Source organism: Sinocyclocheilus anshuiensis, unplaced genomic scaffold, assembly GCF_001515605.1.
Source record: "Sinocyclocheilus anshuiensis isolate Anshui unplaced genomic scaffold, SAMN03320099.WGS_v1.1 scaffold481, whole genome shotgun sequence".
In the NCBI taxonomy this organism is placed as follows: Eukaryota; Metazoa; Chordata; class Actinopteri; order Cypriniformes; family Cyprinidae; genus Sinocyclocheilus; species Sinocyclocheilus anshuiensis.
This window is the reverse complement of record NW_015539907.1, coordinates 436,208-454,127: the sequence shown is the minus strand read 5'-3', so window position 1 is coordinate 454,127 and position 17,920 is coordinate 436,208. Positions and strand designations below refer to the sequence as shown.

General features: G+C 35.4%; 2 protein-coding genes across 2 annotated transcripts in view; one reads left to right on the top strand and one right to left on the bottom strand.

Annotated features, from left to right (window-relative positions):
- Positions 1-11,760, bottom strand: part of lrriq1 (leucine-rich repeats and IQ motif containing 1) — a 28,015-nt gene extending 16,255 nt beyond the window's left edge. Inside the window, 16 exon segments of the mRNA XM_016483292.1 lie at positions 417-448; positions 1,567-1,737; positions 4,154-4,247; positions 5,308-5,381; positions 5,668-5,795; positions 6,303-6,496; positions 6,975-7,125; positions 7,768-7,920; positions 8,003-8,928; positions 8,931-9,132; positions 9,134-9,307; positions 9,802-9,845; positions 9,953-10,156; positions 10,323-10,416; positions 11,062-11,122; positions 11,693-11,760. Of these exon segments, the coding sequence (XP_016338778.1) occupies positions 417-448; positions 1,567-1,737; positions 4,154-4,247; positions 5,308-5,381; positions 5,668-5,795; positions 6,303-6,496; positions 6,975-7,125; positions 7,768-7,920; positions 8,003-8,928; positions 8,931-9,132; positions 9,134-9,307; positions 9,802-9,845; positions 9,953-10,156; positions 10,323-10,416; positions 11,062-11,122; positions 11,693-11,760 (2,770 nt within the window).
- Positions 11,761-17,456: 5,696 nt separating this feature from the next.
- Positions 17,457-17,920, top strand: part of slc6a15 (solute carrier family 6 member 15) — a 22,333-nt gene continuing 21,869 nt past the window's right edge. The window contains exon 1 of the mRNA XM_016483165.1: positions 17,457-17,610. The gene's annotated coding sequence lies outside the window, so the exon portion shown is untranslated. The remainder of the gene's footprint in view (positions 17,611-17,920) is intronic.

The following is a 17,920-nucleotide window of genomic DNA, read 5'->3' as shown; positions in this document are numbered from 1 at the left end:
AAGTGGACTTTGAACTTTGTAACTTTGCAGATCTTTTTTTATGCTCAAACAGCAACATTACAGACTACAAGTTGAAAAAGTGAAAAAGCATAATAGAACCCCTTTAAACTAGCCTTTACCACAGAAATCAGAAAATTTCTTGCGAGATGTAAAACTGGCTTAAAATGAAGTTTTTCAGGAAGTCTCTACAAAGGTGTCTCAATCCTACTCTAATTATTCTATTAGCAGTGGCTGGTTCAGCCCCTCCTGCCCCTGACCCTTGAGCACGTCTTTGCTGTCAACATCAGAAACCAGCTCTGTCACTATAGAGTCCCTGCTATTCTAATCCTCTGACACGGTTAAAGGGGCATCTGCACCCCTCCAACATACACTTTGTCCAGAATAGAGTCATAAAAAGAGCCTTGCAAGAGTCAAATGCAATGTACAATTGTACTGGGAAACAAAACTACTGTCGAAACATGTTGAAATTCAGTGCAAGGACAAAGATGTATAACAAAATGGCTAATTTGATTACCTCATTAAAACAAATTAATGTCAAATTGCATATACAGTCAGCAACGAACATTCCGAAAGCCAAACATTATTACAAGCTGTAAAAATCAAGCCAAGGCAAATAAATACAATCCTAGACGTTACACAGTTCCCCTACTTACTGACATCTGAAATTACCTCAGAGAAAAACCGGGAAAGAGTTTCTTTTTTTTTAGATATTTTGAAGAACTTATGCAGCTTTTGCAGTAACACAACATATTTATGATTCAGTGGCATAAATTCCATTTTATTGCCGTGGTTTGATGACATTAAATGAACCCCTCAGTTCGGTCTGTCACTCTAATCAACACAGGCATTGGTTTACCATTGTATCGCGGTCAGAGTCTTCACCTTGCCAAAGCTGGGGACTGACACTGGGTCAGGTCAGATGTTAAATGGCTGCAGCAGTCCACGCGGGTGTGCAAAAGACCCTTTGTGCAGAACGCGCTGCGGAAGGGTTAGGGGGTATCTCTAAAGTCCTCCAAGCCATAAGAGACCTCAGTTTGAACCACAGGACACACAGACTTCTGCCAATCATGTTTCATGAAACATGGCGAGTGTTCTGCTTTATTTGCTGGTGGTCTGCAGCAGCGTCTGAGGGGTCTTTTGTATCGAAAGAAGTGGATATATAATATTTTTTTGATATTCAGCATGAATAGGCTCAAAGAACTAATTATAAATTTCTACATACCACAAAATTTTGAAAATAATTAAACTCAGGTTAAAATTTCTCTGCCGTACCACATATAAAAGATAAGTTATTTTTTTAATAATTAAAAAAATATTTATTATAATAATAAATAATTACAATTATTTATTTATTAAATATTCATAGTTTTTTGGCCTGGATTTTCAAATTCTCTGCAAAGATCCTCTGCATAAATTATGATTTGTTTTCATTTACCTACTATTCAAGTATGATTAAACTATAAACTAAATATTACATGCATTTTGCATAATATACTACAGGATTTACATTTTCACCAATTGGATCTTTATTAATACTTTTGAGAAAAATTGAAACTGCTTGTCTACCTGATCTCCATCTTTTGCTGCTGGAGAAGTGAATCTCGTCGCTCTTGCTGTGCTTGACAGAGGGCCTGGAAACTCCACTGCTGTCCTGGAAAATTACGGGGCACTGCGGCAGCAGCAGTCTGCTCATTATTCAACTTAATCAAGCCAGGCACTGTTTCCAAAAGCAAGGACCTGAGGGAAAACAAGCATTTACGAGAATTACCTGATGAAAATGTAAGGTGAAACAACCACACATTGTGCTCAAAGCTCTTTGAAATGATTGCTTTAATTGTTAGTGACTGTTTATTTTATAATGTATAACAAAGCTATAACAAAGTTTTAAAGCAAAGGTTTATAATTGCAAAAAAGATATTTTAAAAAAAGAACTTTTAGTTTATGTATAAAAAGAATCTAGATTAAATATAAAGATGCAAAAAAATTATAATAATTATACTTTAAATAGCTTCTTTTGCAAAACAATTAGCAGTTCAGACCAATATGTAATGTTACTGCATTGACTGTCCACTGCAATCATAAAAAAGTCTCTCTGTCTCCATGGGCTTTCTATTGGAGAATATTTACATTGAGCAGATGAAATCACTTAGGAAAAGGGGATAAAACATTTAATGAGTTTGACATTCTGGACCCAAGAGAATCAACAGAGCGCCTGTGCATCGACTAAGAGGTTTAGTCAGAGTCTGACTTTCTCAATGATGACACTCGGCTTGGATTAGAAGTGAAAAAGGGTTTGCTGGCCTCATTTCAGAGATGTGACAGCCACTCAAGTGAGCCCATGTTGTTGTTGTTTTTTGTTTTTTTTGGTCTGTGTTTTAATTTGCAAAAGCGTATGAGAAAACACAGATGTAGCCTAGTCTTTGCTGAACCCTGCTGAGAGAAGTACAAATGAAGAACCAATGAGTGTTAATGAGTGTTATATTCAGTAACAATTAAATTACTTACTATTTTTTGCAGTCACTAATTTTAATTAACTATTTTTTTGATCATTTATTATTATTTTTTAAATAAATTTGAGCTTTTTTATCTCTTTGTTTTTATTATCATAATGAATACTTTTACTAATATAAAATATTTAAGAAAAATATATAACTTTTTTACTAAATTTTCTTTGTTATTATTTTTTACTTTAAAGACAGTATTTGTTTAAAAATAGTTTTTCAGTTGTGGTATATTAATATTCAGTTAATTGTAAAAGATACACTTGATGGTAAATAAAATGAAGTGTTGGCAAATTCTATCCAAGCTGATATTAACAAAAATGAGGATCAAAGAGGTCATCTCTAAAAGCCAAAAACTTCTTCACATTTACAAAGCAGACATGGTCATGTGATACACTTTTGGCCATGTTGTGTCCGGCCACCAGGCTCCTATTGCTACCAAAAAACTGACTCTATTCATTACTCATGAAAACTTCCCTGTAAACAAAAGAAACTTACAGGAGTTTGATTAATCTAGCTAAAGTCTCCTCTCCCAGGCTCTGAACGCTTGTGCGCTGTGTACTTCTCTGAAATATCCTTCGGTTCTTTAATTTAGGCTGTGTTATCACTGGACGGGGATGAAAGGGCCAGTGGAGAGCGAGAAAAACACTGGGTCTAATTTCGTTGTTGGCATTGAGGGTTAGACAAAGTTCAGTGGAATACTGAGCCAGACTCGAGTGAACTTCCTATCTGTCATTACAGAATAAAACAGATGTAAAGACACAGCAGATATATTTCACCTCAAGACTTCTTTTTGGAAGCCACATGCAAAAAGTGGAAAATAAAGTTGAAAAAATAACTATTAAAATAAACAGCTAAAAATATCACACCACATTCAATTTGATAAGAAGTCAATTTAGTAAGACGTTTCTGTCAGAAAAATGAATGTGTTGCCAACATTAAACTTTTTAGGCCTTCTGAACTATAAACTCATGTCATGACAGTCAAGAAATCTCTTTGGTATGTATGATGTTATTTTTTTCCATTTTGGCTGAATGGACTGGATTCCTTCTTGAGAAATTAATTCCAACATGGTTTTGTATTTTCCTGATCTTCCTATTCTGTCTCTCACACATTTTTTCTAGCACATAAGAACATACAATTTGCAAATTAAAAAAACCCTCAGCTAACTGCTGGCACTTTAGGAGCACATTTGCTTAAAACATATTCCCCCACTGAGCAAATATTTTCAGAATTACGAGCACTTAAATCCACGTGCGTACAGATGTTACTGGGTAATCTAATAGCGGACACAGATACAATGGCCGGTGCAGTGATATGAGCCGGAAGCTCAGCGGTAAAAAGGAATGTTTATTCTACTTTAAACGCCTGGTGCACTTCCAGCCAATGTCCCCATTCACATTAGTTTCACATTCTCGGACAATTATGAAATGCTTAGTGACTTTTGCTGGAATGCACACATGACAGCTTCTGCCCAATCCAAGATAAATCTCTCCATTATAAAAGGAGGAACCACATTTCCTTTATATACTAAGATTCACTCTCAACAACAAAAATACTCCAGAATTTAGCTTAGTGCCAGTGAGAAACTGAAAAATGAACTTAACTGTCAATGTAAAAGGCCCTAAACTGGGTACTTGGGTCACACCTACCTCCAGTTGCTTTCCTGCTGTAGTGGGTTACAAGTCAGGTTAAGTTCTTGAAGACTGGTGCATTCCTGAAGATTCAGACAAATGTTCTGCAAATCTAAAAGGGAGTCAGAACAGAGATACTTAGAGAAACTTTGCCATTTACTCTGCGAATGGTTATAATTCTAATGCTTTGGATGCAATCCAAACGTTTCCCAAAAGCAACTATGGTCGCAAGTTCAGTCGTTACCAATGGAGTTCAATAGAACTAACGACCATAGTTAGCTAATGATGCTTTTGGGAAACGCACCCCCGGTCTTAATTGAAGACACTCAAATACTATGATTAAATATTTTGGTAACGCTTTAGAATAGGGAACACATATTCACTATTAATTAAGAGATTTCCCTTTATAAACTACTAATTTGCTGCTTATTAATAATTAGTAAGTTAGTTGTTAAGTTTAGGTGGGGGGTAGGATTAAGGGATCTAAAATATAGTCATGCAGAATAATAAGTACTAATAAATGGTCAGTATGCTAGTAATATGCATGATAATAAGCAGCTATTTAACAGTGAGAATTGGTCCTTAAAACAAAGTGTTATCAATATTTCTATGAATTAGTATACACAAAAACTGTTATTCTCAATGGTACTTTAAGTAACAGTACACTAAAAAAATTTATAGTCATTATTGACTTATGTCATTCAAAACTTGATTGTTTATATTTTTTTCAGTGGAACACAAAAATAGAATTTTGCAAAATATGATTCTTAAAAAAATGACATGCAGAATCTATGCAGCTCTATTCCATATAACAATAATATATAGTGTCCATTTAACTTGCACTATAGTCATCTTCTGAGGTCATTTGAACTTTAATAATAGTTATGTGTGATGAAAAGAAAATTTAATTGGAAAAAAATGGAAAATTTGAAAAAATAACAGCATACAGGTAATACAGGGGAGTAAATAACAAAATGTTTATTTTGGGGTGAACTATCCCTATAAGGATGAATGAAATGAGATATGGAGATATGAGAATAGAAGTCTTCTTTTAAAGAACTGTTCGTTTGTCACAATGATTATCCATCCATATTCAAGAATAAAGACCCTTTCAAGAAGCCGAAAATGAAAAAAGCATGGTCAAGTTGACCCACCCTACTTCATACGTTCACCTGACAGACAGTTGTGACTGGCATCCAGCATCCTCAGAGACACCAGGTCCAAGAGTGGAATTAAATGAGTTACACTGAGGAGAAAGTGAACCCTCATTTTAAACAATAAAATATCTTAGCACTGTATACTTGTAGGTTTTTATATTACATTTTACATAAGAACGTACACTATTTAAACAAAGGCTTGAAGACTTTACCCTTTAGTAGAATTTAACTGTAAGATAGTGTTAAGTTCAAAAAACGAATTGGAAGAGACTCAAAACATTGTGAGCTGCTAGCCTAGACAACACCTGCAGTACGATGTCCTAGGTAGGCAGCTCACTAGGTTTTGAGAGATAGCTATTCTCCATTGAGGCCTACCTGTTATGGGACACAGAGAGGTTTTGGAGCAAAGACAGCCAATAGGATTCCAGATCATCAATAGAAGATAGAAGATTGTCATCCAGGTACAGGTCCCTCAGAAGAATGTGGTTCTGCAGGACAGGCAGCTATGCCACAGGCCCGGAAATAAAAACAACAATTCCCTCTTGACCAGGTGATCACACATAAAGTCATTCTTTCTGTTCCAACCATGAATGTCCCATGAGCTGAAATGGGTGGAAACTCATGCCTCATCATGAACATGACTAATATACAAACGTTAAGCACAACAGATAATTCGATAATTAATTTAAAGTGATGGCAGCCCAGGATTGCAGTCTAACAGATGAGCATTTTTTTTATTGGTATCATGTAATGAACACTGTCAAGTTACGCATTTTCTGGACACTGGGATGGAAATATGTTCCTAAATAAATAAAAAAAGTGCTGAAAAGTCTATGATTTCAGTCGGGCTAATTAGAATAAGAACATAAACAGTTCTCGAATACTGACAAAACATCAAAGTAATGGAAAATTGTGATTATTCAATATGATCGTGAGATTACTGCTGAAGACATGATAAGTCATGATCTCATCTTTCAACTTGTTTGTTTCTTTGGTTGTGTAAGATTTACCTCAGTCAGGCTGTTTCCTCTGAGGTCCAGTGTGTTAAGCAGAGCACAATTCTCCAAACCCTCAACGTGGCTTAGGTGGTTGTACGAACAGTCCAGATGGAGAAGGCTATAAATTTCGTTCAAACCTCTTATGCTGAGCAGCTGGTTATGGTCCACTGATAATCGCAGAAGCATTTTCAGGGGTCCTAAACCACCTAAGAAAGCAAAGATATATCATTTAGTCAATGCTGGTGTAGGAGGAGTGTATGAAGATAATTCTAGGCCATGGTGACAATATCTAATACCAGCCAAAGGATAATCTAATATAAAAAGGCAGCACTGGCAGGACATAATCTAACACTGACAGCAAATACCTTTAAACTGCATTTATCCTTTTCTTTATGATACATTTATTCATATTTATTCAATATGAGGCCATTTTCTTAGAAATGAGACACATCAAGACATATTTTAAGAGCAGAGTGAGGGCAAAAGGCCATTCGAAGACACCAAACTGGAACAATGGTGCCCTCTTCTGGATAATGACAACGTTGAGCATTAGATACTAATTCTGTCACACATGAGATCCAGATGTCTTCAACTCACCAACAATCAGTATCTCTTTCTTGAGTGCTTTCAGTGCAAAATACATAAAACATAGAGTTAATGAACACTTCTAGTGTAGATACTCACTTATGCGAGAGATGTTGTTGTGTGAGAGCTGACGAATTTGCAGGTTTTCAGCTCCATCAAGACCATGGATGTTCATCAGTTGGTTCCTGTCCAGAAGGAGGACCTGAAGGTTGGCTAGACCTCCACAATCCAGATAAGTAATTGAGTTCTCCTTAATGTAAAAAACAATGGTACCATACACTACAGTTCAAACTTTTGGGGTGAGAATTTTCTTTAAGTAATTAATACTTTTATTTAGCAAGGATGCATTAAAATGTATTAAAAGTGTGGTACAGACTTTCATAATGTTACAAATTATTTCTATTTTAAATAAATACTGCTCTTTTAAACCTTCTATTTAGCAAATAATCCTGAAAAAATTGGGGCAAAAACTGTTTTCAACATTTATAATAAGGAAACATGTTTCTTAAGCACAAAATTAGTGCATAAGAATGATTTCTGAAGAATCATGTGACACTGAAGACTGGAATAATGGCTTCTATAAAAATTCAACTTTGCCCTCACATGAATATTTTATATTTAAAAATCAATTAAGATGTAAAACAGTTTTTTCATTTGTAATAATATAATTGTAATAATTTTACAATATTACAAATTTTCTGTGTTTTTAATCAAATACTGTAAATGCAACCTTGGTGAGTATAAGAGACCTCTTTCAAAAACTTTCTTTTTTTAAAATCTAAACTTTTTAATGGGTGTATACTGTATAGCATGCATAACGGACCATTTTACTAGAAAGTTTGAAAATAATGCACATAATGCATGCTGCATTGGATAGTTTGTTCTTTCTTACTTGTACATCAATATATCTGATCTGAGAGCACTGGTTCAATCCATCCAAAGAAGTGAGGCCGCAGCGTCTAAGGGTCAAAGTCTGCAGTTTGTTACACTCGGACAGTGTGGACAGGCTACATCCTGGTAGGTCTACCAGCGTCACTGTCGTAACCTGATTTTTTACAAGACAATTACAATAAAGCCAGCATGAACATGTCACAGCCAAGAAATGGGCTTTCAAGTTTAATTTCTACCTGTCTGAGAGAGCTCCAAGCTCCTGTTTTGAGAATAGTGTCCACAGACAGAGAGGGTAAGCTCGGGACTCTTCTTTTTCTTGGGCCTCTTTTTTTGGACTGCTGTTGTGCAGAAGACCCCTTCCTTTTATTCTACAATGATAGTTTGGACCAGGGAGTGCAGCTCATCATCCAGGCCAGTCGCTTCTGCTCTGAGCTGTCAGGCAAACATATTGAAATTGATTCTTGGCTTTTTGGTTTATGGTCCTCAAGCTCAAAAGCGGTAGTATTTTGATGCCCCCTTGTGTCCATCTCAGGTGCTACAACAGCCAAATCAGAAGCCTGTACAGTCAAGTCTGTATTTCCTTGAACACTTAGATGATCTGCAACACTGGAGGAACCCACTGGACTAATACCATGGTCACTGGAGAGACCTTGATGTACATTTATGTGTGACTCTGTAGTGGTTTTGGTTACTTTAATGCTTTTTCTTGACTGTGAGAGATTTACCTGAGAGTCGAGCTCTCCACTGCTTTCAACTGTTTTTTCTTCTTCGTGGTTCTTTATTCTGTCTTTATCACTCTTTGTTTGTGGTCTTATATAATCTAATCTTTCAGTGTCTTCTGTGTTTATGCTTTTAGGTTTGTCCTGTTTTTTCATCATATTGCTGTCGTCATCCACTGTGTTTTCCATTTTCTTCTCATGCCTGATTCTTTCATTATTAGCTTCTATTTTTCTCACATTTACCTCATTTTCTTTGTTCTCCTGTTCCCCTCTTTCCTCCTCTCTTTTACATTCATCCTTCACCTGACTACTTCTTTCCATTTTTGTTCTTTCCTTTTCTTTATTCTTCTTGTCTACATCCTGTCTTCTGCGATCATCTTTTACACTTGTAATGTTGTTCTGCTTTTTCTTCTTCTGCATTTTCTTCCTTTTCTCATCTTCCTCTTCTGTTGTTCAAGTCTTTGCTCCTTCTCTAGACGATGGCACTCTTGTTCTTTAGCTCTTTCATAATCTGCTCTGCATCTCTCCATCTCCTCCCTCTGAGCGCGCTCTTCTTCCTCAATCCTGTTTCTCTCCTGTTCTCTCTCCATCTTCAGCTTCTCCCATTCCCTCTTCTCCTCCTCAAGTCTCCTCTCCTCTTCTTTCTTTTCTCCTACACTCTGTTTTGCTCCAGAGGCGCACTAATGTTCCTCTGAGAGCAGCTTGAATCTTTGTTGCTGCTATGCAATGAAGTTTCTGGGTTCTCATTCTCTCCTCCTCCTGAACCTTCTCAAAAGCCTGTTTTTCCTCCTCCATTTGCTCCTGAAGTTTCCTTATTAACATCTAAAATTATTATTGACTGAAACACTTACTTCAGTACATATTTATGAGGTGATATATAAGGTTATAGGAGAATAAGGTTAAAATCAAAATTAATGTAATATAATATATAATAATTTCACTTATACTTGCATACACATTATTTACACATATACACATTGTAAACAAAATTGGTGTAAAATTTACTTTACTGGTGTATGGTAACAAATTTCACTCAGAAATTGCTAGTAAACTAATTACTGACTCAAGATTGAAATAGTGTTTTCTTGTAAATTGTACTCCAATCATTTTTGTTTTATTTACAACTGAAAAAATATTTCTCACATTATACATTCAACAAATTGTCTAATTTTTGTATGTTCCATTTTTTTTACATAATACACAACTCTGTTCATATATATACAAATATTTATTTTTATACAAATATTTATTTTTATTTAGTCTTTATTTTTGTATGCTTGCACATCCTCAACAATATTAGGCATATTTAAAGTCACCTGCTGTTTATCCAGCTCCAGCTGAAGATCTTCTGTGCGGTGAACTTCATTTTTCATTCCAACGTTCTGTTATGAATTTCGATTTTGTTATTCAATCATCTTTACTTCTAATTTTAAAATATATTTTTTAAAGTACTAAAGACAATCTTACCAGAGTGGCCTCTATTTTTTTTCAACTCCTCCTAAAACTTTATAAGTCCTCTTCTTCTCCTCTCTTCTTCTCTTTCTGAGTTCAAATGCAGCTCTCTTTCTACCTGCTGTGCTGCTCATTTCTGCTCCTCTTCCTTTCTTAGTCTTTTCTCTAATTCTCTCCACTCAAGACTAATTTGAAGGTCACTCTCAGTGCATACATCATCTAAAAACAGAGTAAAGGTATAATTCTGTGAATATAAAGAGGCTCATTAGCAATCTATTGCAGAATTAGTTTTTATATTTTTGCATATTCAATGGCAGCATAATCTATGTTTTAACTAGTTTTAATAAACTTAAAATACAGGCCCATCTCATTACAGAAAATATACCTTCCATGCCTGACATATTCGGAATCTCCCGCTGGGCATTCTGTGGCACAATGTCTTTTAGATGTCCAACTTGTTCCACTAATTCAGAGATAACCTGACAAAAAAATATGCATTTTTATAATCATACACTAACAAAAATGCAATACACCATCTGAGGAGTATGCTGCATGTCTGAGGGTAAATAAGGGTAATTAACAGCCTTTAATTTAAGGGAGAATTTAAAGCCTAAATTCATATTGACTGAACTTTAATGGACAAACTTGCAAGAAAATATCCGTACTCATGTAAAGAATCTGGGTGTTGTTTTTGATTCAGAGTTAAAATTCGACAAGCAAATAAACTCTGCTGTTAGAGCTAGTTTTTTCCAGCTTAGGGGTATACATGAACTAAAATCTCTTTTATCTTTTAGTGATCTAGAGACAGTTATTCATGCCTTCATTTCAACAAGGCTTGATTATTGTAATGCTTTATATGCTGGTGTCAACCAGTTTTCCCTTTCTCGTTTGCAACTGGTTCAAAATGCTGCAGCCCGCTTCTTAATGGGGAAGAAAAAGAGAGAGCATATCACCCCTATTTTAGCACATTTACATTAGCTACCAGTTAAATTTAGAATTGAGTACAAGGTTTTAACTTTTGTGTTTAAAGCCTTGCATGGTCTGGCTCCAGTCTACATCTCAGACCTTATTTGTCCATACTCACCCCGGAGATCTCTTAGATCATCCTCTGATAATCTATTAACCATCCCATTGTCTCGTTTGAAATCTAAAGGCGACAGAGCCTTTTCTGTATTAGCCCCTAAACTGTGGAATTCGTTACCTCAGTCTGTTAGGTTATCATCTTCTTTATCTGCATTTAAATCATCATTGAAAACGTATCTCTTTTCGCAGGCCTATTTATAATTTGTTGGATATGTTGGTCTTAGTGAGTTAAATTCTTATTCCTGATTTTTATTTGGTTTTATGGGTTAAGCTGTTGATTTAAATTTTAACTTTAAATTGTATTTTTATCATTGTATTGTGTTACTGTGAAGCACCTTGGTCAGCATCCATGTTGTTTAAAGGTGCTATATAAATAAAGATGGCCTTGACCTATTTATTTGTATTTTTGTATGTTGAATTAAAATATTTCTATCTAAAGCTACTTATATTTCAGCTACTTTCCTGTAATGTCCATTTAGTGTTTTTTTTTTCTAAATGAACACAATGATAACTATTATCTTTAATAATAACTTTATCTTTAATTGGCACATGATGTTCATGTTAATTAATTAATCTCATTAATTTGAGATTAATTTGATTAATTGGTACATTAAGTAATTAGATTATTTTTTTACATAATCACTTGACAGCCCTATTTAAAACATAAAAAACTCATTCTGAGAAGGATGTATGTTTAATTTCATCAGCTCCTCGTCTATTGCCTGTTCGATGTCATTCATCATTATTAGCCCGGGATCAAGTAAACCAACTCCCTGGGAAAGCGAAAGGTTTTCGAGTGCGAAGCAAAGGCGCAAATTTGCAATGTCATAGCAACGGTGTAAAAAATTATGTACACAGAAAAGCATGTCACAAGTATTTAACAAACACAAGCGCTGACTCTGCCTTTATTTGACGCAAAGCGCCTGCTTCTCTGTTTACCTCATGTTTGTACATTCGCGTCCACCGTAGTTGCTATGGAAACAAAGTGTACAGAGTGGCGTGAGGGACAAACTTCATGAAGAACCCTTGTGCTGTGCCAGGTTAAATATTTGCGGGATGCACGTCTTTCAAATGCTTTAATCAATTTACGATTACATTTTGATATCGATAAATAAGAAACTAAGTAAGTAAGTAATTAAATGTAGAGAACTAAATGAAAAATCGTAAACAAAATAACAAAATACACATTTTAACAACTGTTTTTAAAAAACATGTGTTTGTTTGTTTTTACTGAACCACATTTGTTTGAGTTATTAACTGGGCAGTTATTTCCAGCACACATTATTTTTATATTTGTCGCCCCCTAGTGGCCACATAGTTAAAAGCATTCCCTAATGGTGGCGTGGAGCATTAGTACACACAAATGGAAAAAAACAGTCATTAAAGGGGTCCTATTATGCTCTTTTACAAAGTCTTGATTTTGTTTTGGGGGTGTACTAGAACATGCTCTCATGCTTGGTGGTTCGAAAAACGCATTATTTTTCACATAATTTACATTATTAAAATACCTTTCTCCCCATCCTGGCACAAACGGCTCGATTAGTTCCGGCTTTGATGAAGGTCCGCCTTCCGAAAAACAAAATGCGTTGTGATTGGTTTGCTGTCCCAGTGCGTTGTGATTGGTGAACAGCTTAGACAGTGTTTCAGTACTGCCACGCCCCTTGCTCCATCTTTCAACAAAAGCTTTTTGGCGAATCCGGCACTGTACTCCCTCATGTTGTGGAAGCTGTCCTCAGTAAAATGCACAATTGGGGTTATAATGCTCAGGAACAGAGTTAAAAAATAAATTGCAACCACTGTTTCCTGACATCATCCGCTTTCGGAAGCCCAAACAAAGACGTTTGGGCACGGAGGTGAAAAAAACAGCGTTTAAGGTGGTCACGCACCGGACGAGAAGCGCAACGTTACACTGACTAAAATTTAAAAAAAGTGAAAAAGCATAATAGGACCCCTTTAAATTGAAAAATAGTATTTTGTGGTTAACAACTATCAGGCACAAACTGATTTCAAAAGGAGGCTGAGATTAATCATTTGATGCACTAGCAGAATCACTTCTCCTCTCTCTACAACACACAGTAAGTATTCTGTCATTTATTTCTGGACTACCCTTACCAAAAAGTAGTATACTTCAAGTTTATTTTAGTTGAACAAAAAGCTGAAAAAAGACTATGAATTGGATTCAGAATGATAATCAAAACGTAGATAAAGTCGAACAAAACCCCAAAGCTTGATAGTTATTACCTCTTCATCGGTCGACATTTTATTCACTATTCCATAACGTTACACAGTTTTGATACTGTTTTATGTCTGATGATCGTGTTAGAATACATGTGGAAGCATCTGTTGTTTCGGTTTCTTCTTCACTTGTGTTTTTTGGAAATTCTGTACAGAAGATGTGTACTAGCGCCCCCTACAGTATAACAATGAAAACACGGATTCTAGGAACACAAGTATAGCTCAAATATATTTAGACTTTTTCTAAGTATAAGTCAAGTATATTAAATGTCATTTTAAGTATATTTCTGAGAAGTACATAAAAAGTAGACAAAGTATACTTTCCTATTTTTAGTTTAAAAGAAGTATACTAATAGCACACTTGAATAAACTTATTTTTCGTAAGGGTAGACTAATGTTGATGTTTTGTAGTTTTATTGATAAGGACTACTGAGTCTGACCAGCTTCTCACTGCAATAAGTCGTGACAGACTGTGTTTTTTATTTACATTATTCATTTGGCATGCAGTCTTTTTTATTCAAAGCATTCAACTACATATTTTATTCCCTGAACATGGGACCATTTTTGATTATCAGTTCCTCTGAGTGCCTGCTGGAGTCTGCTTTTGAAGTCAAATCAACTGTCCGTGTTTCATCAGATCCCAAAGAAGCATTCACCAAGTTCAATTGCTCAAAAAGGCCCCATCAGCAAGCCTTGTCCGCTTCAATTAGCGGAGAGTGGCATCGACCCCTTTGTTAGTGGGCAAGGTGTCCGGAGCTTTTGTCTGAGAGCATGGAACCCAGACAGAGACTAGACAGGCAGTGGCTGCAGATTTACACTGCAGATTATGGCAGTCAAAGCCTGCTCAGCTCTGAACAGAGCTCAAGTTTGGACAGTGTCCCTGTGTTTATACTGTAAAGGGTTTTGTGTTACTGGTCTGTTGCTCTTCAAGCTGATTGTTTCCATTCATTCTTTCAGAGTGGGTGAGAGGGAGAGAAAGAACTTGTTGAATAAAAGGCAGCTTCGGATCTGGGCTGCTATCTGTGATCGTGGATTCGTCCTTATGGGCTACTATTATAAACCACATAAAACAACCCTCTAGTTTGTTACAGCAGGATCTTTAAAAAGAGTAAAGTCCTTTTGTGCACTTCACAGTAAAATGGCCAGTAGCAGTAATATATCCCATTTTAATCCTTTGTCAGCCACCTGTAGCTATTCTCACCAAAGAATACATGTTTTTTCCTAAATATGTCAACTTGACTATTACAGTATCATATTAGCACTCAAAGTTTAGGGAAAATACCTGTAAGTTGTGTGAATCAGGGTTAACTACAAAAACCTTAAAATGTTTTTACTTAAAATACCATATCTATCTATCTCTATATATATATTTATATACACACCATACATACAGTATATATAAACTATTATTATTATTATTAATAGAATTTTCATCTAATGTAAATTGTTTTCCACCTCCCTACATACTGCATGTAAGAACTGGACAAACTAAAAAAAGGACATTAAATGGAATTAACAAAATCACAAGTAATATATTAAGTTGCTAAACTCAATTAATTCTGCTTAATCTTTAAAAAACTTCTTGGAACTTCTAATTCTATGTTAACCAAAATAGTCCTTTTTTTCTAGGTTTGCACAGGTGTCCCTTTTAACCCTGTCACTGCAATTTCCATATTCCATTTCATATGTGAATGTTCCAGTTTTCAAAGTCAAACTTACTGATATAAAATCTTGTTGTCTGTTGTATCTCTGTATTTCCTTTCTTTTCAACCCTCTGATTATTCCATAACTAAATTGAACCCAAAGGCACAGGCCAATATTCCTGAGAAAGAAGACTTTAAGACCACACTGAAATTAATCCCCTCATTGTCAAACATCCCCAAGAGCTTGTGAAGGCACCGCTGTCCACTCCAATTCCCACATTAATTCCATTATCTTGGAACATGGACAGTTAAAATATGACAAAATGGTATCGGACAGAGGGAAATAAAAAAGGGAGATAGAAAAAAAAAAAGAGTATTATCCACCTTTTTTCATCAGGATAAAGGTAACTACAGCATGGGTGGGTTTCAGCAATGCTATGTGAAAAGTGTCTTGACTACATTAAATACTAAATCACTCAAGGGTCTTGTGAAAAGCCTCCTATGTTCTTGTGATTGCTGGACACTCATTCAGTCCAGGACTCTTTTAAATATTTTTTTAAGATGGATATTTAAAAATCTAGAGCGGAATACTATAAATTATCACAATGATACACAGACAATTAATTAAACTATTCAACACAAAATATTGTATTTTGATTGCTCCACAAGTAAGCCAACAAATTTACCATCTGGTATTGATGGGGGAAAAAATAGAGCAAAACTTGTGACAGCAGCAAAGCATTGTGTTACCTAATTCATGGCGTAGTTAGCACATTAACTATTTAACAGTTAGGTAGAACAACCTGCCATCTGTGACTGACTGGTGTGTGTTTGTTATCATCACATGCTGGAAACATTCTCAAAATAATGCCCCGGACAAGAGCCATTGGGAGATGTATAATGCATGCATGTATAATGCATGATTCCGATGCAGTGATATTTCAATATTTTAGATTTAGTTCTACTAGTCCATTGAGACGTATGTAGCATAGTTAGCTTTATGTTTCATCTAACGATGTCATGGATTAAACCTTATCACCAATGGAAATTGCTCCTGTGGCTCATCGCAATGTGCTGAGTGCAATGCAACGTCACACTAAAGTTCCGGGAACATCTAACATTATGATCACCTCCAGCTATCAGCAGAGGACAATCACATGTCACAAACAGCCATTAGCCTACTGGGAACAACAAAGCCCTTTATTACTTAAAAATGATTTACATGTTTTCCAGTTAGCATATACTACGTATAGGCTATCAGAGTCACTTTCCAGAACTTTCACACTCACTGTTCCTCAATGGTGGGAGTGACTAAAAACCTTTAAGAAATGCACAATTTTCTGCAAGCACTTGATCCACATCCTGCAGACACATTTTATTTTTTTTCCTTTATTTTTGTTCTATTATACAAGTTCAAATAAACAAATTTTAGGAACAAGCTCTTAAAATTAAAAAGGACCTTTCCCACAAAAAAAAAAACTATGAAGGCTGCTCATTTTTTTTCTGATAAATACTTAAGTAATGCAAGGCATGGCAATCTAATTAATTTACAATGTAAATATCACTGTTATAGCGCACCCTTTTGCTAAACAGCATCAAACTTTGCAGGCTTCCACAAGTTCTTGCTTAAAATAAGTATACTGAGTTTTATGGGAATATTTATATTTTTACTTTTTTATTCATTTATTTTAGTTAATTAGTTTTACTTAAAATAGTGCATGCATTCATTGGCCAACATAGGAGCCACGTTGATCTCAAACTTGTTTTTGACTTCTAGATAATCTTTCTGCAAGATTTACTGAGCTCGGGTACAGTCCTAGGATTAGTCTGCAAAATGTGTTTTTCAAAAATTCAAAATTTATGACCGAAAATAAAAGGAGGTGAGATTAGAACATGAGCCAAGGAATCTATATATAAAATATATAATCTATATATCTATATATAAAACACCTAGCCTATTTCTATTACTAGTTGCCCATCGATTGTAACCAAGAATTCACAATTATTAGGCTAAGTCATTTTTTCTTTATAGCGATTTACGCACATTTATTTCCTGAATAGAGGCGCGCGTTTCAGACCTTTATTCCAAATTTTACATGTATACAATTTACAGTTTTATCTGTAGCCTATATCCAGTTTTAAGACAAAACAAAAGACATAATAAGATTCCAGACGAAACTGCAGCGTTCCCAGCACGTCGTTATTGGATTCACATAAGTCTGTGTCATTATCTGAGATTTTAGCCATTATTGTAAAGCTGATGTAAGATTTCCAAGCACGAGGTTACAATACCGGTACACCCCTAAAAACCAGTTTGTGGGCGCTCTAGTGGGTTGTACCACTCGGTTTCATTTAATGGGGGGTGGATTTAGATTTAAAATAATTTTACAAACATAACGAACGCAATTTAAAGCAAAATGCGATGTAATACTGTCATGTTATTTGATGTGTTCAAATATATTATATTAATAGCTTACACAAGACACGCCTAGTTCAGTTCTTCAGGGAACTCAAATCAGTTTCCTCTACAATCTCCTGTGGGTCGAACGACACGGATAGACAGTAGACTAGAGCATCTGCGCCTCCTGCATCATTTACATCAGATTGTGTATGAGCTGTACCTCTATGTCCAAACCATCGAATATAAACCGCCTGCAAGTCAAAACAGCCCATTTTAAAACCTAAGCTCATCTCCTTTTGATTCGTTATAAGGTAAGCTGATTTTTTTTCTATTCTATTGTGCTTATTTAACAGACGTTATGATGAGAGAACGGCTGCGCAATTACATGCAGTGAATGATGAAACCTCGCACATGGGTGACATAGTAAATTTGGGCGGGGGGTTAAGGGGGTAAAAATTTAATTCTTTACAAACGTATATTGTATTTCTTTCGTAAATAACAATTGCTTTCAGCGTGCGCGCCTATTTTCAGTCAGTATAATAAAACTGTCTTATCATTTTCCCTAAAATAAGCGGAATTTAAAAAAGATCTACACATATAACTTAGTCACAATAGGCTTTT